The following is a 26863-nucleotide window of genomic DNA, read 5'->3' on the forward strand; positions in this document are numbered from 1 at the left end:
AGAAGAGAAGTTGATAGAAAATGGATCCTGGAAGATGAAATGTTAAAGGAGTGGCCCACCGGAAGGGGTAGAAAAGGGCGCAGGTAACAGGGGTTATTTGCATGGGGTTTGGTAAGCCAAGGCCAGGTCTACCCATAGAGCATCCTGAAGGAGACACAAACAGATAATTTCTAGGCTCTCCCCAGTTAAAAGGAGACTGAAGTCTTAGTTCAGGAAGGAGTTCAAGGCTTAAAACCCAGACTTTAACAGTGGGTAACGTGGCTTGCTCTGTAGGGAACAGTTGCCTCAAGTGGTGATATCAGCTGTTTAGTGAGAGTATAAATGACAGTAAACCTGCAATTCTTGCCCTACTGCTTTGGTAAATATTTCATTGTTTATGTGCTGCCAAGACCCCTGGATTTCGGGCACACCTCTCTCAGATCCAGTGGGAGCGGTGGAGAGTCACATTCACCCACTGGCTTGATCAGGTCTCTTTGTACCTTGTATGTGCTGCTTCAGTTGCAAACCAAACAAGAGAAATATCGGACCATGTCCAGGTCATGCATTATACTTGAAAATTATTGAATGCTGGAATTTTACCTGGTAAAACTCAGGCCTTCAGATACAAGCAGCATCTCACAAGGGCAGCTCTCCGCTTGAAAGAAGACAGTAGAGCAGATGTGCTAAGGTGCTGTGGCTGTTCTGTACCCTGTAGGAGCCGTCCTCCCTAGTTTACCTTTGGATTGTTTATACAGAATTATGTAGGCCTTTCGTACTTTGCTATAGGTTAAAAATGTCTAACTTAAAAATCATTAAAAGTTCTAGAAATTACTGCCCTTTTTTTTTCTATTGCACATCTTTTTTGAGAAAGCAGAGTATAACATTACCTCGAAGAACATTCAAACTTAATCTATGTTTAAATAGGTTACAAATAGGTGGAGGGTGAGGGTCCATGAGGACCACCTTGGCATCAGCTCTGTGTCCTCAGGCTCTCAGTACAGAGCCTACCTTGCTTTGGTTGATTTTAATTTAATTGAACTGCTCTGAAACCATTATGAATGAATCCTCATACCCTCTCCTCAAAAGATAAATATTCAGAACAGCTACCATCTTCTACAAACAAACTGAGCAGAATGTGTTGCTAAAATAGGCTTGTTAAGCTTCCCGGGTTGTGGAAGTTAGTGCGTTCATGTTTACTGTGCTGCCCACCATTAAGCTATCATGGAGCATGCGTTTTCCCCACTCACCCAGACATTACTCCTAAAGAGCTATTCTTTGTTGCTGTCAGAACACACTTTAGTCTCTGAGGGGAAACAAAGTTGGTGATTCGTATCAGCTGGAAATGATCTTTTGTTTTATGTGGATGAAGCTCTTGTGAGAAAAGGTGCAGACGGTGAGAAGGAAAGAAGGAGAGGGATTGCCTGCTGCCTCCCCGCGTGCACGCATGTGAGTGGGTGCTCCTGCCAGCTTTCAGGGGGCTTCCTTCATGAATATGAGCACTGACTTTGGGAGATCTGCAGCGGAAAGTCAAGTCGTGAATACTTTTTATAAGGAGAGAAATTATGTAATTTTATCACAAGATATTTCTGATAAGTTTTTCCATTTTAAAAATTCATTGGCAGTGCTCATACGAGAGAATTACTTGAGCTGAAAATGACTCTGTCCAGTTTCTTCCTATTTCATTAATGATTTTGCAGCCACTGAATTCTTTCTAAAAGTTGTATAACCCAGATAAAGTCAGGCCTCCTGGAAGCCAGCCTCAGCCCAGAGACATATGAAAAGAAGCACCAAATATCACTGAAAACCAATTTAAATTTATACTGAATAATCTCATTCATAAACCACAGCACAACATTCTGAAGTCTACTCCTCCTCCAAGAATGTATAGCTCTCTGCCACTCTGATGACTTTTTGTCTGTCTGTCTTCTTTTAACTACCTGAAAAATCTCTCATCTCTCTCATCTTCTGCAAAACTTTCCCTCCTGCTCAGCCTACTCTGGGCTTTCTGCGCCTGGCTGTATCTGTTCTATGCTTCTCATTAGCTTTGCTCTTTCCGGTGTCAATCCAGACCGACACAATTCTCCCACTAACCTCCTCACCCCTTCCCAATCTGCATCACAAAAGCGCACTAGCCCATCTGGCCAGACGCAGCTCTCCTCGCCAGGTGGCTTGGGGGTGGGGGCCTGGGATGCTCAAAGGCTAATGCTTTTCTCTGTGATGGTTATTTTCTAAGAATTTTTCATTCACCGAAATTCACTGAAGACAGAATCCAATTAAAGGAATTAAGTCAGATGCACATAAAGATGATTAAGATATATTTCTTCCTTAAGACATGCATCTATGTGTGTATATGTCTATGCGTTCTCTCTCTCTCTCTCTCTCTCTCTCTCTCTCTCTCTCTCTCTCTCTCTCTCTCTCATCTTTGGCCAAATTGTTAAATGTTCAGAAGGCAGTCACACAAATGAAGAAGAGTTTTTGGAATGGTGATATAATTTCCTAATCCCAACAGCCATCCTGCAAATCCATGACCATCAGTCTCGATGGCAGTGAAGAAGTAACTACAGATGAGTCAGCAGAAATTTGTTCCCAGCCCTGGAAAAACAACTCATGTTTTAGGTCCTCCTGATGATGGTGGAGTTTTATTGATTTCATATACAAAGGAGGGCATGTGAGATACTGTATTAGTATCTTTTCATATTTGCTATTATTGCAATATAGTTTACCCTGAAAAAGAACATCGTTGTTTGTGGAAATGATACATTTTGTGAAGTGCTGTAGTCCTGCAGGTTTTGTAATGGATATCAGTATACAAAGAGAACTTTTCATTTTATCAGAAATTTACTTCACTACCCATTTGTGGGGAACATTAGTAAGAGCATGGGCTCTGAATCAGACCACTGGGTTCAAGGCCTGGCCCAGTCCCACCACTCTGTAGATGTACAGCTAGATAACTGTGCCTTAGTTTCCTTTTCTTTATGATGGAGACATTAATGGTTCCACTTCATAAAGCTGTTGTCAGCATTAAATGGGTCATATGTGAAACTTTCAGAACTAGATCCGGAACATTGAAAGGGCTCTATAAATGATAGCTCTCATTTCTCGTCCTCCTCCTCCTCTTCTTTCTCCTCCTCCTCTTCTCCTTTCTGCTCCTGTTCACTTTAGTGAAGGAAGAGATCCTTGATTTTATTGCTTGGCCTTAATGCTGAAAATATATGTCAAAGTTCTAGTAGAATATCAGCAGGGCTTAAAATGAAGTTACTTTAAGATAAGTTGTAAAGACATTGCATTCATTACCATATATTGAAGAAAAACTTCAGTTTTCTCCTTGTTGATGCAGTGGTGGTCAAATCATCATTTCAACACAAGATTTCACAGCATTTACTTTGGATGTCACATTAATTCCTAACTTAAGTAGCACAGGGCTGGTATTCTCCCAATTATAAAGGCCCAAAGACGTGACAAGAGAGGATATGGTAGTTTTTCTGATGTTATCCATGAAGGCTAGATGTACTCTAACTTTTACTCATCTCTCTGTGATTTACAAAGGAATGTGATTTGGAAATGTGTCCACATTCTTTCTGAATCCATTTATACTTTATTCCTACATCATTTCCTGAAAAAATTATTTCTTGTGCTTTGTGGTAGGAAAAAAAAAACTGACTTGGTAGTTAAGAGCCTGTCTCTAGACTCAGACTAACTTGGATTTGAGCCCAGCACTACCCTGTGACTAACCAACCAGGGACAAATCTCTCTGCAACTATAAAAGAGAGTCATGATAGTAGCCTTGTAGGGTAGACACGATGATTAAGTCAAAGCAGGGGAGAGGACAGCTGGCTAGGAGAGCCTTTTATCCTGAGTGGTTATCGAGGATAACAGGAATCCTGCTAGGAATAGTTGAGAGGATTTAGCTGACCTGAGACTTCAAGAGTCCCAGCAGTTCTTTAGTGGGTGGAAAATGAGCACCGCTAGGAGAGTCAGAGAAGGGCTCTTGAGAAATTAGATAAATGTCTCTCAGAACAACCATGTGTGTCTTCCCTTTCTGGAAGCGGCTTCAAATCCTTGGCCACTCATTCTGTTCCTTGATTGGGAATGATTACTGTAGAGCACAGGTGTTAAGCCGCCTCCTCCTATGGAGAGCCTTGGTTTGCAGCGCACCTTCCTAAAAGAGTCCAGGCTGGGTTTGGATCTGGTTGTATGTCTTTTGTCGGAGCTTGTCAGAAGATGAATGTTCCAGGGTCCTTAATAACTGGATAATAGTTCCTTGGTCACTGAATAATGAACCCCAGATGAATGAAGGAAATGTGTTGTCTGGCCTCGGGAATGATTAAATGATTCAGGAATGGGGCCTGCAGGTCCTGGACCTCTTAATTATTAAAGGTGCTGTCATGACAGAAGCTTTATCATTTTGATCCTTCTTATAGAACCTCTGAACCCTGAGGTCATCCTTTCCTCTTTGCAGCTGAGGGCGCCTTTCATCTTGTCCTCTCAAAAACACAGGCAAGACCCTAGGATTGCTAAGAGACCATATCATCCTGTGCATACACATCTCTACTCATTCAGTTCACCCAGAAAGGTCTATACTCAATCTCCACAGCACACAGCTGGGAAGTCACAGAGCCAGGTGCAGAAGAGAAAGCCCTTTTGAAGCCAGTGCTGTGTTCATTGTAATTCACTGGTGTGCTGTTTCAGTGGCAGTTGAAGGAGAAGGAGCTAGTATCATGATTCAGTGGCATTCTCTTTTTCCCCTAGGATAAGTCAAGACGGCGCCTCATTCTGAGGACAGTGATGCCTCCCGGTCTGCAGGGGAAGGCATGTCTGTTGGAGGAGGCAGGAAACAAGGCCCTGGGATATGTTGCATCTTAAGCCTCATACCCCCAGCCCCCCGGCAGCTGACCCAGGATAAGGATTCCGCCCTCTTGAGACTTGTGTTTCTCTGGCTCCTTCCTAGTATTCCCCATGTGTTCTTCCTCACCTGCCTCAACAGACTGGTCCATCTCAGGATGTATTAATCAATTCCACCTTTGCCGTTTTTCAGAGAGAGGCAGAAAACCCTGGATTAAGCTGGTTAGGAGTCTCTCCAGAGGAGATGCTTGAGGACAGGCCAGAGGAAAGAGGCTTAGCCTATTAATGGCAGCTTCAGTGCCTGGACACTGGCTGGGGAGGCCATATCACCTTCAGAATGGAGCCTGACTCCTTAGTAAGACTCGTATAAGGTCTTCAGTTCCCGTAGCCCTCTCAGCCTTTTCTCGTTACACCTGTCTTAACCCCTGGAATTCTACATGTTTGCCGTGTTGCACGACTTGCCATTCCCCTCATTTGCCGTGTTCCCTTTGGCTTTGGAACACACTGACCCCTTGCCCAAAAGCTCCTTCCCACACATAGGAGCTGTGTTCCTCAGGACTCCACTGAGATATGTCACGTCCTCCAAGACTCTGCCTAACCTTGGTTAGGGGTCTCTCCTTTCTAATCTTATAACCACCACCCTCACATGTGCTTTCCATGGCCATAAAAACTGTACACACTGCTTTCTTATTTTGTTACATCCTGTCCTACTGGCCATTAACTCCTTTAGAACAGGGACTGACTGCTTCCTTTCCTAGACATAACCCCAGGGCTGAGTGTCGTCTCTGGCACACAGTAGGTGCTTTATAAATATTGTTGAAGTAAAGAAGAAACACAGAAAGGACAGCAAGTGATAGTGCCCAGCACTTGACTCAAGGACAGAAAGCAGATATTTCTTTCATCTTTATGTCTGGAGTAAAATCAAGGGTATTTTTGTTCAGAACTTTTTGGGCCAGAAGTGTACCCATAAAATGGTGTGATTTGTGGGAGCTCAAAGGAGTCAATAAGAAAAACGCCACACCTCTAATAAGAAAAAAAGGGCAAAGGATATGAAGAGACACTTCACAAATAAAGAAGTACAAATAAATGATCAATACATAGGAAAAGTATCCAGTGTCACTAGTAAATTTTAAAACATTAAACAAAAATAAAAATTAGATACCATTTTCATCCTTCAATTTATTACATATTTTACAAAATGATAATACCCTTTATTAGTGAGGCTGCACTGAGATGAGTCTTACACCACCATGTTAGTTCATTTGTGCTGCTGTAACAAAACACCACACACTGGGTAATTTGCAAACAATGAAAATTTATTTTTCATGGCTTTAGAGGCTGGGATGTCCAAGACCAAAGTGCCAGCATTTTGTATCGGATGAGAGCCTGCTTGTGCTTTCACATGCAGAAGGTGGAAGGCAAGCAGGCTAAATTCACTCCTGCAAGGCCTTTTACAAGGGGCTGTAATCCCGTTCATAAGGGTGGAACCCTCATGACTTCATCACCTTCCAAAGGCCCCACCTCTCAATACCATCATCATGGGAATTAAATTCAACATGAATTTTGGAAGGAACATCAACATTCAAACCGTAGCAACTACCAAGGCAATAATAAGCATCACCACAGGGCTTTTCATCTCTATTTGTTTGTTAGTTTGTTTATCTCTGGTTTAAATGTAAATAAGAATTAGGTTTCAGTAGTGAATAAGGATACAAAAGGCATATGAGAATTGCTGTCTTAGTGACATTAACATTTTTGGATTGTGAAGTATCATAAGGGATATGTACACATATGTACAGTCTTTATACTTCCCCTAGTAGAGATACAGTGGTCAGACACCATTCATGTTTAGTTTCTACAAACTTAAAGTCTAAAGACATAATTTTCCTGCTTGTTACTTTTAACACATCATATTTGTAGATTACTAGAATTTAATGTGGCCGGGCATGATGGCTTACACCTGTAATTCCAGCACTTTGGGAGGCTGAGGTGGGAGGATTGCTTGAGTCCAGGAGTTTGAGACCAGCCTGGCCAACATGGTGAAATCCTGCCTCTACAAAAAATAAAAAAATTAGGCAGGCAGGATGGTGCACACCTGTGGTCCCAGCTACTCAGGATGCTGAGGTGGGAGGATCACTTGAGCCTGGGATATGGAGGTTGTAGTGAGCCGTGATCATGCCATTGCACTCCAACCTGGGTGACAGGGTAAGACACTGTCTAAAAAACGAAAAGAAAAAAAGATGTATCAAGCAATCTTATTTTGAAATGTTTGCCTTTATTAGGTTAATTTGAAGTGAGTTCTGGAAGGAACTGAGAATATTTTATACTAAGTGTACCAAAGCTTCTTGTTAGGAAGTTTATAACTACCCTAAAAGTTACTCAATAATGACTGTTACATTGGAACTGACTAAATCACTTTCTACTAGTAAGGACAGTAGTTATTGTTCAGGGACTGCCCGACTCAGGGAATTGATAGTGGTATATGAGGTCCTTAATTGATAGTGGTATATGAGGTCCTTCAGCTGAATTTTTGTGTGTAAGTTTATTCCAAATTTAGAGTCAGCCCTCATTATCTGTGGTCAGTCAAGTAGAAGATGGGCTCTCAGAGCATTAGTCTTCCCCTCAAGACAGCTGGTTTTCCTTGGGCCCTCTCTGCAGTCCTCCAACCCCTCTCGTCCACATCCCTGCATCGGTTACTACAGAGCCCAGCACATAGGTACTCAGACTGTAATGAGTGTACACCTTCCAGATGAGGACAGTGTAGAAGTAAACCATAGTTAGCTATGCTGAAGTGATTGACGCCTTCACTCTTCTCTGCTTTTAATTACCCTCCAACAAACTTGTGTTCAACCCAATAAAGATGTTAGATTCTGACCTATTTATCACTAGCTACAAAACTAGAACTCGTGGGCCACACCCCGTTCCTTCTAAGCTTTGCAGAGAGAAGATCTTTATAGTTAATAGAACTGACTTTTAAAGGAATCAACTAGAGAAATGGTTGCTGGAATGAGTTTGGCACGTCAGGATTATTAAAAAGTTAAAAATGTTCATAGATGTACATGTTCAAGGGAGAAGGAGGAAAAACAGCAGAAGCAGCCTGTACCCACTACTGTTTGAGATCAGAAGGGATCTTACAGTTTTCTAAAATGATGAAAATTTGAATCTACTCTGACACCTTCTCACCTAGTCTTCTTTTGATCAGTGCCACCAAACAATCCCAGCCCCTCTTGGATGTAATCTGAGGCATAAAATGCTAAAAATATCACCCAGGCGTTGCTTTTACCCCACATCTATTTTGACTAGCACAGCCTGCAACTGTTTACATGCAGGGAACAGGAGTCAGCCTACTGTTCCCGACGTGCATTTTAATAAGCCACCTGACAAGATCAACAGGAAGAAAAGAAAAATTGTGAACAGGTGCAAGGGAGCTGGGGGGAGCGGGAGGAAGACAGGTCCTGTGTCTCCCTGCTCTACCTCGAGTCGGCATGTTGTTTCGCTGCCAGGACCCTCTGGCTGTAACAGTGGCTGTCCACATTTCCTCCATTGTGGGCTCTGATAAAGGGAACCTAAAATCTCACATGAATCCCCCATGTCTTCAACAAAAGGAAAACTGAATTTTGGTAGTGATTGTTTTACTGTCATAATCCAAAATGCTTCCTTCATTCGCTGAGAGGCGGATTGGTGAGGTAGGACGTTCCTGATGGCTGCCTTGCCTTGGGAATGTGTGGTGCATTTGCTGATGAGACGTCTGTTTCCAGATGGACATCTTCCTTCCCGGCACCAGCCTTTGAGAATGTGACAGACCATTTTTAAATATTTGCTTTGTACAAATTGTGGCCTATTGAAGGGTCTTGCCCAGCTATTTTTGTTTTATACCATGATGGATTTTGTGCGGTGTGTTGTGTAAGTAATAATGATAGGTCTGGCTTTGTAGTCGTGGCTGTTTGTTTTCTCTTCCTTTGTATCCTCTAACACTACGTTGGCTAGCCAGCCAGCGTTGTTAATGACATGTTAAAGCCTATCTTCTGTCTAAATTGGTGGGGATTCTGTCTTGATTTAAAAAATGGCCTGTGTTTAGAATAATGCTGCTTTGAAAGTCATATAGCCAGTAGCTTTTCCATTTCATTGGAGAAACATATTGGAAAAATAGTAATAGTTTGTCCACTACCTTCAATTTAGTTGTGCTCCCTGGAGGGATAAGAAAATGAAGACTGAATGTTGCTAGGCTGCTTAGAGTATGTCTGCACTAGTCTGTGGCTTGGCGGATGAGAGAGGACTGTGGACAAGGCAAGGGCATCTCCTTCCTAGGAGAAACCTTCACCAAGCAATGGACAAGGGGCCATCTGGGTCTTTCCGAAGGTTCTCCTTAGGTCCGAAAATGTTACCCTCTTCCCCATCCTACAGACAAAATCATAGAATCCACTTGTGATATGTATATGTGTGTGTGTATGTGTATATATGTGTGTGTGTGTGTGTGTATATATATATATATATCAGTATTCTGTGTATTTAAATAATTAGAAACTCACCATTAGCAATTAAGTCACAATTTAGTTCAGTTAAAGGTTATTAATAGTAGGCCGGGCGTGATGGCTCACGCCTATAATCTCAGCACTTTGGGAGGCTGAGGCGGGTGGATCACCTGAGGTCAGGAGTTCGAGACCACCCTGGCCAACATGGTAAAATCCGTCTCCACTGAAAATACAAAAAATTAGCCAGGCGTGGTAGCAGGCGCTTGTAATCCCAGCTAGTTGAGAGGCTGAGGCAGCAGAATCACTTGAACCCGGGAAGCGGAGGTTGCAGTGAGCTGAGATCGTGCCATCGCACTCCAGCCTGGACGGTAGAATGAAACTCTGTCAAAAAAAAAAAAAAAACAGGTTATTAATAGTAATTATCTCAGTCTGCCAGGATTTATAAATATTAATATCCCAAACTGAAGTTAGGGAGGCCCATTTTTACCTTTTTTTTTTAACTTTTATTTTTATCTCTGTGTAATTGTATTGGGGGCAAATTTGTCAGTGTCTTCTCTTTTTTAATTAACGATTGTTTTTCCAAATTCTCAGTAAATAATCCTTCATCAAATTTGTCAGTATTATTAATTTACATTCATTTTTGTCTCTTCAAATTACCACGTTGGTATGTAAAATTCTTGTGTGTTGTAATTGTGGATCAGAATCTGTTGATTAACTTGTTAATACATTTAGGACCTGGTATTCCTAAAGAGCTCATTACTGAACCTCACACTAGTCTTTCTAATATCTTTACAAAAAAATAAAATCAATAATAACTCTAAATTGTCAGATGGAAAAGACAGTTGGCTTAGCAGTGAACATGAAGTCTTTATTCAGATTCATGCAAATGTATTACATTCTTAAGAATGATAATTTTGAGAAACATTTGAATAGCATAATTACTTGTAGAAATATTACTATAACGAACATCTTTGGGAGTTGTGTGTTAAGGGGTAATATGATGAGGAAACCTGAAACTATATTAGAAAGTGGTGTTATAGATACTAAGACAAGAAATTATATAGAAGAATATAGTCTTTATACCTATTTAATCATAGTTAATAAGAAAATATATTGCAACTTTCTGAACTGAAATATAAACGCTCTTAGTGATAGACAGCTGTCTTTCAGGTGGCCCCTATAGTTAGACATTACTCCATGCCATATGCCAGACAATCGTCAGTTTGTTGGTTGATGATATTTTCTAATTTCACAATTTCTGTGATGTTTCCCACAAGTTGGGTTAAGAGTGATTCAGAGTCACACTTATTTTTGACTTTAATGTGCTCAAGTCATTTCCTGTTGACAGGAATCTGATGGAAATGTCATCATAGTGATCACTATTCTGGAGAACTTAGGCTGCAAGTTTTCCTGAGTTTGTTCTATCATGTATATTAACACTGGGATCTGTGTTCTCTCTCTGGCTGTTGCAGAGGCTAGATCCCATCCACGTCCTACTATACTCTCCAGCCTTGAGTGATATACCTACCCATTTCATCTGTTAAGTGTAATAGCTCTTCATGCATATGACTTTACAGAGAGATTGAATTAAGGTGTATATATTATATATATATGAAATATATATACAAAATATATATATGTAATGTGAAATAATTGTAGACTGCTAAAATTTAATATAGGAATCACAGAAACGTCTCAATTCTTCAGTTGCTTCTATTTATCAATATAACTCTTTAGTCTTATTCTGTTTTTACAAAAGAGAAATTAAAGAATGAATATGTCACTGAAAATTGCTGGCACAGGCATTTTGGACTAATACTCTCTTGAAGAAAAATAAGCATATTCGCTTGAATCTTATCAGACAATTCTGTGATATGTCGTAGTGTAACATACATTTCCAAAAGTCTTTAGAGATAGAGTATCCTGTTTCCTCTGCAACATTTGCTGTCTGTTGAAGGACCAGAAGTGACACTTTGATTAGCTGCATTCGTGATGCTGAGCTTTTTCCAGCAGACAGAGGAGAGGGCCTCATAAAAAGATCTAATGTGCCTGGTAAAGCTTCTTCCAGATTATTCCAAATGAACCACATATGAAGGCCACAGGTGAAAGAGTCTAGCAAATTACGCTATTGGTATTTTCTGACTGACACTTTTCTACTGTTGGGGAAAAAATTATAAAATGTGTTTTCTTTTTTTGACACTCAGATGAGTATAGGATCAAACCAGTGGAAGAGGTCAAATACATGAAAAATGGGGCAGAAGAAGAGCAGAAAATAGCAGCCAGGAACCAAGAAAACTTGGTAAGAATTGACTTTCTCAGTTAACAATGAATTTTAGTGACACCATTGTAATAAAATCTGCACTGCATGTTTTAACTGCACTTACACACTGGCACAAGATTTCTTGAAAATGCTGCAGCTATTTATAGCTTGCCTGGAAGCTGCACCATTACTCCTGTATCCTGTTTGTCTCTGAATAAGCCCTTCTTTAATCTTGATGGGGAATGCTCCAGGGAAAATATATCAAAACTATTAGTGTTTTAAAATAGCTAAATTTAAGGGAAAAATAATGAAGTAGGATTGAGGTTTGTGAGGGGAGGATTGTTTTAGTTTTGTTTTTTTTCTACTTCTTTTAACGCATATCCAAATCAGGATGAATGGTTGTTTCATTATTCTAGACATGTAATGTTGACAAAGTTGCTTTTCAAAGGAATCGAAGGTCATTTTCAAAGTAAAAGCAACTTACTTCAAGGTAAGTCTTTCTTCAGAGAGTCAGTCCTTCACAGTCACAATATTAAAGATATTGTGGGTTTTGAGTTTATGTGAGAATTGTGATGATCTGAAACAGGAAGTTCAGAATCCCTTTTTTGAGTAGGAATCAGCATACACATTCCATCTTAACATCCCATATCTGTAAAAACATTTAGCTAATTATAACATAGATGATTTCTTACAAGTGATTACAAATTGTTAAGAATATGTATTTACTCAGTTGTATTGGAGCAAAATTGTTTTTGTTGTTTATATTTTATTTTTGGATTACTTATATTTGCTTTTTTCATGATTGAGTTAAAATGTATTTTTAAGAAGCTTGCAATGTCATATAATACTTTCACTTGACTTAAACTCATTTTTTTATGATGTGCTTTGTTTTTGTTTTAATAACTTCTGCTACAGCAGAGGAATTTGGCAAAATATTAAGCAGTGCACAGGAGTGTTTAGGGCTGTCATTTTCCATTACACATTTGTGAATATTGAAGGCTGATTCTTTTCCCTAATTCTTTTCTGAACATATGATCTATAACTTGAAATACTGAAGTATCAACAAGTGAACATTTTAGATCATTTTCAAGGAATGAAAATATACCTAGATATTGAAGTTTTGCTTCATAAATGGGATTTGGATTTTAAATATCACTTAAGACACAGAGATTCATCATATCTAGAGTGATAATGTATTTTAACATTAACACTTAAATCCAGGAAAGTAGCTATGACAAAATACTAAAAGTTAATATTACCAGACTGTCTACGTAGTGTTTATTTTGTTTTGAATGGATAAATCGAAGACCTGAGTATTGAAATATTAGTAGTCATTTTTCTACTTTATTTTGCTAAACAACAGAGTTTGTCCTTGCTTGATATAGTTTCAGCTTGAGTTATCAATCTCATCCTTAATAATAATATTTACTGTAGAGGCTAGAGAGGTACTTCTGAGTAGTCTGGCAGTGGTTTTTCCTTGAATCTACTATTGTGTGTCTCTGCTTCACATGCTTATGTCTCTAGAACCAAAGAAGCAACACCTTGTATAGTTTGCGAGTTTTTTCAGTGTGCTTTCGTCGTATTTAGGACCAGTATAACTTTTTTCCTTCTCTCTCGGTTTTGCAATCTTTCAACTACTGGTGCTTGGTGTATTCTTTTTCAGCGTTGTGGTCAGAAGCAGACTGAATAGAGATTTGAAAAGAGAAAATTTTTTGGTCATTCTGATTTATTTGTGGATTATCTGTGACAAACCTTGCCCCTTTGCTCTGCCAGCCAGCCAGAGTCCAGGTTCCCGATAGAGAAGTGTGTAAATGTCTGCATGGGGAATGGGGAGTAAATAGCTATCTTTGATCCTGAAATTTCTAGACTGTTTTCCAAAATTAAGTGACTGTTCAGTTATTTGGTAATTTGTTGTCTTTGTTAACTACTCCATCCTTTGGGGTACATAATCAAGTATGGACCATACACATCATTTGAAAAAGTACTAATAGCCTCCTAAACTTGAAGCTTAACATTGGAAGATGGATAAAGTAGATTTAACAATTCTTTGTTTTTTTTTTAAATAAAAAGCACTCTTTAAAATAAGTGTCAAGAAGTTCTTACGTTTCAAAGAATGATATTAAGATGTAGGTTAAAGTGTTTTTTAAAAGTTTATTTAAACTCAAACTATTGCATTGAAGGGGCTCAGCAAACACAACCAAGGAAGTATGGCATGATGGTGAGGACTCAGGGTTCCAGGCTCAGCTCTGCCACTTGCTCACTGTGGGATCAAGTTCTTTATTTCTGTAAACCTCCCACCCATCACATGAGGAAAAAACAGTGCCTCACAGTCCTGTTGTGAGTATTACATGAGGTGATAGTCGTAAGCCTGAGTTCAGTGCTTAGCACATGATAAGCACCTGTAAGAGTTAGGCATCATCATACAAAACAAAAAGAAAGAATAAAGAATGTTAAAAGCAGGTTTCTTTCTTTTTTCCTTTATGTTAATTGGTAAGAGGTTTCTAAATGAATACTTATTCATTTAGTATTCATTTAGTACCTATTATGTACAAAACACTCACTAAGTTTTGAGAGACACAGAGTGCTTAAAGTCACAGTCCTCAAGGAGCTTACAGTATAATTTCATTCAGTTCAACAAATATTTGATTGCCTCTTGCAAAGAGAGTGCCTTTGCACTAGACTCTGCAGAGAAATAGATAAATAAGGAAACCACTGATCCTCAGGGTGCTTGTATTGCAGTGGACAAGGTACGTACAGAATGACTATAAGTAAAACAAGGTGAGATTGAACTTGAAGAAAGAAACAAAAAGAGCTGCAGCTATTCAAAGGAGGCAGAGAGCTCGTCGATTGGGGTATCAGGACCTACTTCATGAAAAAGCTGACATTTACGATGGGCCTCAAAGTATGGAATGGGGGACAAGTGCCCAAGCAGAAGTAACAGGTGGAAAACATAAGATATATTTAATAAAAAGCATATAGTCCTTTTGGTTGGGGAATGGCAGAGAAGAGGAGTAAGTGTCAGTAGGGGAGCAGTGGGAGATTAGAATCAAAACATAGATGGGCTAATGTATAGAGCCTTAATGTCCAACTGAGAGGCCTAAAATTAATGCGGTGGATTAAATGGAGGCTTTGAGTGTTCATAAACTGGGGATTGGCAGGATGGGATTATAATTCAGGAAAGTTTATGTGGCAACAGCTGGTGTAATATAGATTTGGTTGGGAAGCCAAAATGGGAGACCAGTCACAATAATTTTTTCAAGAGGCAGTAAGTCTGAACCAAGGTGTTGGCAGGGAGAGTAGAAAAAGATTTGGATAAGGTTGCAAAAGTAGAAGCAACAAGATTTGACAGCTCATTGGATATTAAAGAAGACGAGTGAATCAGGAGATAATGGTAATGCCAAGATTTAGACCTGCTGGAAAGATGATGGGTTGGTGGTGGTGAGAATAAGTAGTGACCATAATGATATGGTGAAATCAGCAGGAAGACTGTGTTTGAGGAAAATATAAGGTATCCATCCATTCATTCATTATTTATTCCTGTTAATCCTTAAGAAGCTCAAAGTATAGTACACAGAAGAAAAAGTTAAGCCGTGGATCATACGACAGTGTAATAAGTGCAGTAACAGAAGTTCATCTGTTACTACCAGATTCTTAGGCAGTCAGATTATTTGGGAGACACAAAAGCACATGAGACATAAACCTCCCTTGGGAACCCACTTTCTGATAGCAGATAGCAGGCATGTGACCTAAATTACCACAATTCAGGGTACTATATGAAAATAGAGGTTGGTTTTGAGTACGCAGAGCTTTAGGAACTGTAGAACATTCATGTGGAAAACTGGTGAAGAGATGGAAATGAAGGTGTGCAGCTCAGCAGCATTGCTTGGGACATGTCAGGTGTTCAGAATATTTTTGTTGACTTGAATGAACAGAAGAATGAATGAATAGGCATGGTTGGGCCTATAGGGATACATTTAGATCAAGTTGATGGCTGAACACTTGATGTATTAGTCCGTTTTCATGCTGCTATAAAGACGTATCAGAGACTGGGTAATTTATAAAGTAAGAGGTTTAATTGAGTCACAGTTCTGCATGGCTGGGGAGGCCTCAGGAAACTTACAATCATGGTAGAAGGGAAAACAAACCCATCCTTGTTCACATGGTGGCAGGAGAGAGAAGTGCATAGTGAAGGGCAGAAAAGCCCCTTATAAAACCATCAGATCTCATGAGAACTCACTCACTGTCATGAGAACGGCATGGGGGAACTGCCCCCATGATCTAATCACCTCCCATGAGGTCCTTCCCCCTACACGTGGGGATTACAATTCAAGATAAGACTTGGGTGGTGACACAGAGCCAGTGTCCTGAATATAAATGGGGCAGCCAAAAGGAAGAGAAGGGACAGTGGTCAAAGAAAGCCTCTTGAGACTCCAAGGTCCACTTCAAGGCCCTCCCTAGGTGATCTGTGCCCACAGGAGCCTTTGGTTTCTGTCTTGCCACTGCCCTCCTTGCTCACAGCAGGCCTCATCATTGGTTCATTGTTTAAGATTCTCCTTTATTCATTCGGATTATATCCAAGTTCTTTGTAGTATTCAACACAACTGTTTGGGATAACTGTGCGTAATTTGCTCAATATGTGTTCCTCTTTTGGACTGTAAGCTCATGAGGCTAAGAACTTTATCTTTTTGGCCTATAGTTAGGTGTCTAGCACCTGACAGTTCTTAACACCTAGTAGTTGCTCAATAATTGCTGCAGACCTCCAGTCTCTTGAGCCACTTGACATCAGGCCTATGCGATGGAGAAGATCATGCTGGTTTTCTGAGGCTGATGATAAATGATTTATATGTCAGTCATTTCTGTACTCACAATATGAAGATGTTCATTATCCCAATTTTCATCATTGCTTAATGTCGTATATTCCACTTTGCTTCTCTCAGACTTTAATTCCATCTTAAGGATGGTGGTGTGAAGTAGTAGCATTTGTCTTGGAGAGTATACATAGATAAATATCAGTATGGGCTCTAACTTCACCATTTCTAGCTTTATAATTTTGGCCAGATATTGAAAACTTTCAGACTTTAAGTTCCTCATCTGGAACCTGGGGAATGACAAAATTATTAATTATTGACACAGGGGTCCCCAAGCCTCAGACCCTGGACCAGTACTGGTCCGTGACCTGTTAGAAACCGGACCACACAGCAGGAGGTGAGCGGCAAGCGGGTGAGGGAGCGAAGCTTCATCTGTATTTGCATCTGCACCCTATCGCTCACATTACCACCTGAGCTCCGCCTCCTGTCAGATCAGCAGTGGCATTAGATTCTCCTAGGAGAACAAACCCTATCGTGAACTGCACAAGCGAGGGATCTAGGTTGCATGCTCCTTATGAGAATCTTAACTAATGCCTGATGATCTGGGTGGAACAGTTTCATTCCGAAGCCCCACGCCTTTGCCCCTTCACCCTGGTCTGTGAAAAAAATTATCTTCCATGAAACCAGTTCCTGGTGCCAAAAAGGTTGGAGACCGCTGTATTAAAATATTAGAAGAAATTATGTGAGAATATGTTTACAACCCAAGCAAAGGGAGGGAAAGCAAAAGCTATGAAGAAAAAGCTTTCTTTCATTACATTGAAATTAAATACTTTTGTAAAGCAGAATAGCTACAAAAAGTAGTTTATAGATAGGTAAAATCCTGGGAGGAAATTTTTATGATAAATAAAAGACAAAGGATTAATGTCTGGGGTTTAGAAAGAACATGTAAATAATTGAGAAAAAGAGAATCTGTTAGAAAAATAGATAAATGAACAGATGGTTTACAGTGGAGGGGATATTGGATGATAAGCATATGAAAATATGTTCTGTATCACTAGAACTATGGATACCCTCTTAACCAGCTCTGCCAATCTCTCTCTGAAAGATACTGGCCGCAGCCAAAGCATGCTTGCCTGGATGGCTGGTAGGCTATTCACTAGAACACCTCTATGCATTTGCTTCCACAGTTAATTGTGTGTTTTCCAAGAGCTGGTTTACTGGTTCCCAAACTGGCTCATACTGGTTGAATGCTATTGTAATTATGTAATTTAGTTAAATGATATATAAGCCAATGAAACACAAGTATGGAAAGAACTGTTTCAGTGAAAATTAAATCGAATGCTTTGGAAAGTCTTGATGAAGGCAAATTACTAAAAGCTTGGTGTTAAATTCTGTGCTCAGATTATTTCACAAGGTCTTTACATTCCCACTTCATATAAGAAACCAAAACAGGGATCTTAGATGAGCATTAAGGATATGGTCAATGCAGGAGGTGAATGTGCAGCCCTTGTCAGTGGTTCCTTGCTTAAAGGAGAAACCTTGTTCCTACATCAAAAAATGGGAGTGGGCTGGGTGTGGTGGCGCATGCCTATAATTCCAGCACTTTGGGAGGCCAAAGTGGGAGGATCACTTGAGGCCAGGACTTTGAGGTCATCCTGGGAAACATAGCAAGACTCTGTCTCTACAAAAATAAAAGAAAAATAGAATTAGCTCTGCCTAGTGGTGCATGCCAATAGTCCCAGCAACTCGGCAGGCTGAGGCAGGAGGATCGCTTGAGCCCAGGAGTTCAAGGCTACAGTGAGCTCTGATCATGCCAGTGCTCTCTAGCCTGAGTGACAGAGCAAGACCCTATCTCTAAAAAGAGGAAATATACATTCATGTAATTTAAAATAAAATCATATGTTTAATGTATATATACATTTAACTCACTGGATTGTTTAATTACCAGTTTGGATGATGTTGCCTAAAAGGACTTTTACTGTAATCAGGGAAAGGCAGATTATGACACGATCCCAGTTTTCACCCATTAGATTGGCAAAATTTTGAAGTTTGATAATGTCAGATTTTGGCCTGATTATAGGAAAATAGGCATCCAAATACTAATGGTAAACATTTTGGAGGATAGTTTAACAACATCTGTTAAAGTTTAAACATGCACACCCATAACCCAGCACTGCCACATCTTGCTGTCCACCCTAGCAGCTGCCCATGTGCATGAGGAAGCTTGCACAAGACTTGTTCACTACAGCATTGTTTATATTAGTGAAAATTTGAAAATAACCTCCCTGTTTGTCAATACACGAATAATACAGCTATATTACACAAGGCAGCAATTAAGAAGAATGAGTTAGAATTCTGTGAGCTGTCATCGAAAAATCATGCAGATTGTGGAATGGATGTGTATAGCATGATGTCATTTAAGGTTTTATTAAATAAAATAAAACAGAACAGCAACACTCTGTATTTTCTGTGGGTAACCATATATGTATAGGTATTCATAGATTAAAAACTGGGTGGATGTATCCCAAATGACTAACAGTGGATACCTGAGTTGATGGGGAACCTAAGAATGTAAAGGTTCAGTTTCCTGCTCTGCAAAATGGGGAGAATAATTGGAGCCACTTTAGTGGGAAGTTATGAAAATTAAATAAGATATACCTGTAACCTCGTTGAACACTTCCTGGCATAGATAATGCCATTCTTGGCTATTTTCATGTTACTTTTATTAGTGGAGTTGGGTCCGGTGGGAATGGATTAGAAGAATTTCATGTGGTAGTTAAAGGGCATTTTTATCCTTAAACTTAAGGTTTTAAATTTTTTCAAGAAAATATGAGTATATTATCTGTGTGATTTAGAATTGATTTTTAAAAAGGGAGATAACAATAATAAAAATCCAATATTGACTACTTGGGAATCTGCAAGTAGAATTATGACATTTTCTTCTCATCTTATATATCCTCAGTTTTTAGTCCTCTGTGAAGTCTGATGAACAGATTAGGACTGTTAGAACACAATTAGAAGGAAACTCAAGAATCATTGGGCTTTGCTTTATGTAGGTTAGTTTTGCATATACATGATTTAAAAGTTTATCACCCTAGACTTGGCAGTATTCAGATTCCTTGGCCTTTCTAAAGTAAGTATTTTGACAGATAAAGGACATTCCCATTTTAGTTTCTAAGTGTTCCTTCTTACTATACAATAAAACATCATTTAAGGAAAATATTAAGGACATTAAATAAGGAAAATTATTTCTTTAACTAACATTTGTCATTCTCAGCCCATATTCCCTTAAGAATATTAAGCCATTTGATGATGGATTTTTGTTTGTTTGTTTGTTTGCTTGTATTTCCTAGCTTTACACATATTACATTAGTTTTGGTTTGTTTGTTCGTTTGTTTGTTTTGAGTCTCACTCTCATCCCCCAGGCCGGAGTACAATGGCATGATCTCAGCTTACTGCAACCTCTGCCTCCCAGGTTTAAGCAATTCTCCTGCCTTAGCCTCCTGAGTAGCTGGGATTACAGGCGCCTGCCACCACATCTGGCTAATTTTTATAATTTTAGTAGAGATAGGGTTTCACTGTGTTGGCCAGGCTGGTCTTGAATTTTTGGCCTCAAGTGATCAACCTGCCTTGGTTTCCCAAAGTGCTGGGATTACAGACATGAGCCACCACGCCCAGCCTACATTGGTTTTTGATTCACTGTTTCCAGGTATCTTTGTATAAATGAAAAGATTCTTTTATCTTTGATGACATATAACATGGTTGGTTGAGCTTTTGATTTCGGTCTTATCTATAGAGTTGAGGACTAATTTGAAACACCCGTTCACAGTCATCAATTCCTGAAAACAATTACATGACAAAATTAAAACAAACAAAACAGGATGTTTTAATGTGCGTTAGCAGAAAAGGAGAGTGAAATCAAGTTTTAGGCATGACTACGTCCCCCCCTACCTATGGAGCTTATGAGAGCTTCCTTACCTATCTCCAGTGCATTGAATTTCCAATACATATCAGGATATCTTTACTGGATTAGTCCATTTTCACGCCGCTGACAAAGACATACCCAATACTGGGCAATTTACTTAAGACAGAGGTTTAATTGGACTTACAGTTCCACGTGGATGGGGAAGCTCACAATCATGGCATAAGGCAAGGAAGAGCAAGTCCCATCTTACATAGATGGCAGCAGGCAAAGAGAGAATGAGGAAGACGCAAAAACAGAAGTCCTTCATAAAACCATCAGGTCTCATGAGACTTATTCACTCCCACAAGAACAGTATGTGGGAAACTGCCCCCACGATTCAGTTATCTCCCACTAGGTCCCTCCCACAACACATGGGAGTTATGAGAGTACAATTCAAAGTGAGATTTTAGTGGGAACACAGAGCCACACCATATTAACATCCAGCTGCAGAAATGAAGACTTGGAAATTAGGAGGCATCCCTGATCAGATGAAATGCTTCAGAAGCTCATGTGAGCTCTTTGGAGCAGTGGCATCCAGTTGGTAAAAACTGGGAAGTGGCCCTGATCCACAGAATAAGCTGTGGTTGAAGCAGTCCCCTGTAAGGGGGCTTGTGTTTTCCAAAGCATTTGATTGATTGGCAGCCTGAAATATAAACCAGAGGATATTCTGTAATTCACTCATTCACTGTAGGTCAGTAGGAAAGCCAAGAGCTCAAGATCACAGTCGTCATATTACTCTATTTGTTAGAATATAACTTGTGAGGAATAAAAGGCTTGTGAATGAATGTTATAAACTTTCAATCACTAACAAAATGTTTGTTATAGTAATATACATTCCCCTGTAGATGTTCTCATATTTAGGAACCCTCTACAAGTCCATTTGAACTCTTTAATAAGTACTATGTTTACTTTTCCTATGACTCTGTAGAGCAGCTAATATAACAGCAAACTGACTTTTCTGTGTAAATGTTGTTCCTGATGACCTTAGAGATGACTATTTACCTTTGAGTTCTCACTCTCAAATGCAAGGTCAAGTAATTATTTTTAGAGACCAACTAATGCAAAAGACTATGACTTTGAATAGCCCCAATTTCCCAAGCCACTTGTACATTCCTAGCACTTTTGAGAATAAAGTAAAGGAAACCGACAAGAGTGAAACTGGTATTCATAGACAAAGTGTCAAGCTATATGAAGTACTACTTCTCTTCTCACCTCTCTCCTTCTAGGGACAGATTGGATTTGAGCACAGGCTGAGACTGGGGTGGATTATAAGAGAGAGAGTTCTAGACTTGAGGGAGGTACTTCATAGTTTGGGGGACCTCTAGAGGACTGAGGTGTTCCCCAAACTAAAGTGAAGATAGTGATTCTAGGTATCTGATTTAAATAAGATATACCTTTCTAGACAGCTTAATAAATACCATTTTAAAGCATCAGATTCATCCCCAAAGATCTCATGGTTCTAACTCAGTAGTCTCTCTCCTTATTCTCTCATGCCTATGTGATGGTGACATCAGCCTGAACTTCTTCCAGATAATTAGAGGAATAGCATCAGGATCCCAGACACCATCTATCTGAACATTTTAGTTTCTTAAGGGAATAACCTTACTCACAGGAGTCAGTAAATGGTTTTGACAGTGTCATTCTCTCTTCTCTTTGTTGTGGCATAGAAGGTATAAGAGAGAAGAATCATACCCCTTCATCGATCTTGGAAGACTTCCTATATCCAGCTAGCATTTTTGTGTTACTTGAACCAAGCACAGTCAAGGTCTTAGAGATTATTCTGGCACTGTGGTGATTTGATTTAGAGTAGAGCTGGAGTAGAGTTTCATTCTCTAAGGATGAGATATTTGTTAAATCAGTCTTCCAAGTTTCAAGTGTTGAACAGAAGCAAAGTTTCTGATTCGGGAATAGAATACTGAGAGAATAAAATAATGCACACAAAATTGCTTTGTAAACAAAAAGCCCAACAAATTATAATGATTATTATTATTGCTAGTTAAAAGGACACCTGGCTTCATTTCTGTTCATTGCTATTTTATACTGGAAACAAAGTTAAGGCACAGCATGCTTGTGGGTGTAGGTAAGAGTTAATACCTACTTCCCTTGAAGAAAGAGTTATATCTTCATATTACACTTCAATCTCCTGTGAGGAAAGGATGATATTAAAGTATATCTCAACTTAACATACACAGAAATTAATGATTCCTGTGGTTTTTGAAGCAACTACATAACTGCAATCCTGTTGAAATTTTTTTTTTCTCTTTTACATGCTCAATACTGAACTGACCATATTCAGTTGAACACAGTGTTAGTGTCCCAGTACAACATATCTCTTGAATCAATTTCTATTTCAGTGTACTCTCACTATCATTTAGGCATAATATAGGCACTGAAAGTGTGTAAGGATTGACAACGCACAGTTGCAAGTCTCAGGAAACTCAAGAGAAAACAGATAAACACACTGTGAGTCTCTGATGGAGGTTCTTGAATGAGACCAGGGCCTCGAATGAGACCAGGTTTTCATTGGCAGATGAAGTTGGGAAACGGATTTCGAGCAGAAGGAATAGTGTCACCCCGGAATGAAGGCGTGGCGTGCATAATGAAGTGGTTTCGGAGGCTGATGGAATAATTTAGGAAGTGTTTATTTAGCTAGTTAGGTTTTGTTTTTTTTTCCTGTCGGCACAATAATTTTTGGTTTACCAATAATCACATTGTTTGGCCAGTTTGCAGTATTTGTAACTACAGAATAAATATAACAGACCTCTGCTGGTCTAATTTAAAGACTGGGGTGTTGATAATGAATTCCCTTTTCCCAGCATTGTTATAAAATGTGATTGCTTTTAAACATGCTTTCCTTAGAAGCAGGGTGCTATCTAAAAGTGGTTGAACATATTTACTCTTGACCTCCTCCTGTCCAGTAAAGGATAGCATCTAGTTTATCCCCTGAAACTTTCCTGTTTAACTTTTGGAAATACAGCAATCATAAACAATATTTTAGATTTCTGGCCTCTTCTCCAAGAGCAGGACCCTGATATTTAAGTAGAAAATGGAAAGAAGCTGTCTTCAAAGCGTGATCCTGTTTGACCTACATGGTCATTTTAGATACCGGATTTATTTATCTCACTAAAACATGAGCATGTTTTATATGCAAGTGGCCCCATTGTGACACCTGAGTAGAGGGAAATGAGTAACAATTGAGAGGGCCACCTTTTAGGCTGGGCCACTCTTACTAAAGTACCCAGAACAATAACACAGTGGTGTTACTTTCTGCAGATTGTTCAGATTTCTCTCTTATTCCCTATGTGATGCTAAAAATAAAACCCGAGCATATAAGTTTCACTCATCTGTTGGCAAACTCAGTGAGGTAGCTGCACCCAAAATTAATAATTTATGCCCTGGAGGTGAGAGTATCAAAAGCAACCAATATGTTTCCAAGAGTCTGGGCTCTGGTAAGTGTTTCTTCCTTCATTTGTGAGCAAATAATAGCCAGTATTAACAGACAGATTCACCAGCCTTATGATTTTTATTTTTAAAAGGTTTTTGGTAGTTCTGAAAATGGAGTTTATTCCTGTCATCCAGAAAAGATAGAAATAAATAATGAGGCATAAAAATTTCATATATCTTCCTTGGAGGGAGGAGGAATATTGTTTAGCTTGTCAACATTATAATAGGTATATGAAGGTGCCATTTTAAGTGCCTGCTTCATGTTCATAACAGGATTAATTTATTTACTCAATGCTCTGTATGATAACAGATGCCAAATTTCTTCTTTCTTTGAAAAGTAAAACAATTGATAATGAAAACAATATTTCCCAAAATGTAATGAGATGACTCAGTTTTTTGGTTTCTGTCCAAGTGTAATGGTACATAACAGAGTCTCATTTACTGGCAAACTTCTGCTTATAACTGGATAACTTGAGAGCTTGCTTAATTTTAGGCAAATACTTCTTTTAGGATTTTTACAGTTGAGTGCATAAAATGAGACAGGAATCTGGTGAATGGAACTGGAATATGAGGTAGGGCTTGGTCTCAGAAACAAAGCAGAAGATTCATTATTAGCACTGGGGTCTGACATGATCAGGGTCTTCCAAATACAAGTCAGGGTTTCTTTGCTTCTCCTGAGTCTGAGACGCAATGAAACCAAAGGGAACAGCAGAGAACGCCAACTGCAGACAAAGAGAATGGAGAATCTCATTCTAATGATTCACAATGATGCTTTACGGCCCATAATGTTTCCGCTCAAATGAAACAATCTCTGCTGGCCAGGAGATGGCCATCTAGTGAGAAAGGAAACCACACATAGCTAATGGATTTAGTTTACTCCTGTTATTTTCTTATTTAATTGTACTTTAAATAATTGTACTTTATTTAATTGTACTTTTAAAATTAACCTTTCTTTGTTTGTAAACATACTACTTGCTTGAATTGCTTTAAAACATACTTTAGGAAATACAGAAGTGAATAAAACATAAAAGCAGACATAAACCCTATAACAATCATTTATGTTTTTATGCCTAATATAAATAGAAATATAGAAATACAACTTTTATTTTTGAGATGGAATCTCGCTCTTGTTGTCTAGGCTGGAGTGCAATGCCATGATCTCAGCTCACCGCAACCTCCGCCTCCCAGGTTCAAATGATTCTCCTGCCTCAGCCTCCCAAGTAGCTGGGATTACAGGGATGTGCCACCATGCCTGGCTGATTTTGTATTTTTAGTAGAGACAGTGTTTCTCCATGTTGGTCAGGCTGGTCTCGAACTCCCAACCTCCACTTGCCTCGGCCTCCCAAAGTGCTGGGATTACAGGCGTCAGCCACTGTGCCCCGCCAATATAATTTTTTTTTTCTAAACATAATGGATCTGAATTTCTTACAATGCTAAATATAATCTTACCATATGTCTAGAAATCATGCTCCTAGGGTATTTTCCCAACTGATTGGAAAAACTATAACCATACAGAAACCTTTATGTGAATGTTGATAAGAGCTTTATTCATAATCACCAAAAACTGGAAGCAACCAAGGTGTCCTTCAGTAGATGAGTGGACAAACTGTAGTACATCCAGACAATGGAATATTACTTAGTAATAAGAAGGAATGAGCTAACAAGCCATGAAAAAACATGGATAAGTGCATATCACTAAGTGAGAAAAGCCAGTCTGAAAGATACACGCCGTATGATTCTACTTGCATGGTATTCTGAAATAGGCAAAACTGTAGAGATGGTAAACAGATCAGTGATTTCCGGAGATTTGTACAACAAAGAAGGGTGTATAGGTGAAGCACAGAGGATTTTTTTTTTAGGATGGTGAAACTATTCTGTATGGTACTATAGTGGTAGGTACATGTTACTATACATTTGTCAAAATTCATAGATCTTTATAGCAAACAGAGTGAAATTTAATGTACATAAATTAAAAACACAAACAGAAATGAAAGCCTGGGGATCTCAGTATAGAATGCAGACTGTGACAAAAGACTCTAACAGTATTACAAATATGTGAAATAACCTTACTGAAGGAGATTGAGGGAAAGATGCCAACCTAAGCAACTTTGGAAATCAACGAAGACGGTGAGACCAAAACTAAAAGCAACCATACATAAGCACTGTACTAATTTTTACTGTGGAGGTAAGAATTAACAATTCTGAAAACACTATGTGTACTGAACTGAAAAATTAAATATTGGCTACTGGATGCTGAAGCCAGGTTTCTCACTGTTGGAGTGGGAGGTTACAGATATTTAACAGGGGGTGGCTAGAATGATCCTGTGGCAATAGATTAGAGTTGGAGATGTCAGTATGAACTGATACTTAGCTTAATATAGATACAGATGGAAAAATATTAATAGATATTTGTACATGCATGTGTAAATACATATGTTTATAGGCGTGTATATATGTATAGATACAAGTATTTATACATGCATATATAGTTGCAAAAGTGTAGATACCTGTATATATACACTTATTTTATTGCTCTGTCAGTTGAGAGGGCCTAGAAGCAATGATACCCCAATAGCAATAAGCATACCCCACATCCAGATCTTGTTTCTAATACCATTCTCCAATGAAAGGAACTAGGGCTTCTTGAAATGTCTGAGTCTAGGGCTGGAGAACATGTAAGAGGCTCCTGGTGCATCTTGTAGTGTCAGAAAGTTAGGAAGTGTGCATACACACATACATACAACATGATGGGATATGTCAAAGGGACATGGGAGCCCACTGAAAAGCTCCAGTGACCAAAGCTGAAATAATTTGAGCAACAAAATATGCAATGTAGTGTTAGGTTACACTATTAATCTAGTGGAGAATACAAACTATATACTTTATTTTTTATTTTATTTATTTTTGAGATGGAGTCTTACTCCGATTTGCCCATGCTGGAGTGCAGTGGTGCAATTTTGGTTCACTACAGCCTCGACCTCCCAGGCTTGGGTAATTCCCCCACTGCAGCCTCCTGAGTAGCTGGGACCACAGGCACATACCAGTACACCTGGCTAAGTTTTTGTATGTTTTGTAAAGACAGGGTTTTGCTAGT

At 39.1% G+C, this 26863-nt stretch overlaps 1 protein-coding gene across 3 annotated transcripts in view; it reads left to right on the top strand.

The window, feature by feature from the left end:
- Positions 1-26863, top strand: part of C1H1orf21 (chromosome 1 C1orf21 homolog) — a 250630-nt gene that overhangs the window by 112994 nt on the left and 110773 nt on the right. For all 3 annotated transcript variants that reach the window (XR_013414418.1, XM_077993987.1, NM_001260863.1), the window contains 1 exon segment: positions 11498-11592. Coding sequence is in view for 2 of the 3 variants with exons in the window: in XM_077993987.1 (XP_077850113.1) it covers positions 11498-11592 (95 nt within the window). In the remaining variant the exon portion in view is untranslated.

This window comes from Macaca mulatta, chromosome 1 (assembly GCF_049350105.2).
Source record: "Macaca mulatta isolate MMU2019108-1 chromosome 1, T2T-MMU8v2.0, whole genome shotgun sequence".
Lineage (NCBI taxonomy): Eukaryota > Metazoa > Chordata > Mammalia > Primates > Cercopithecidae > Macaca > Macaca mulatta.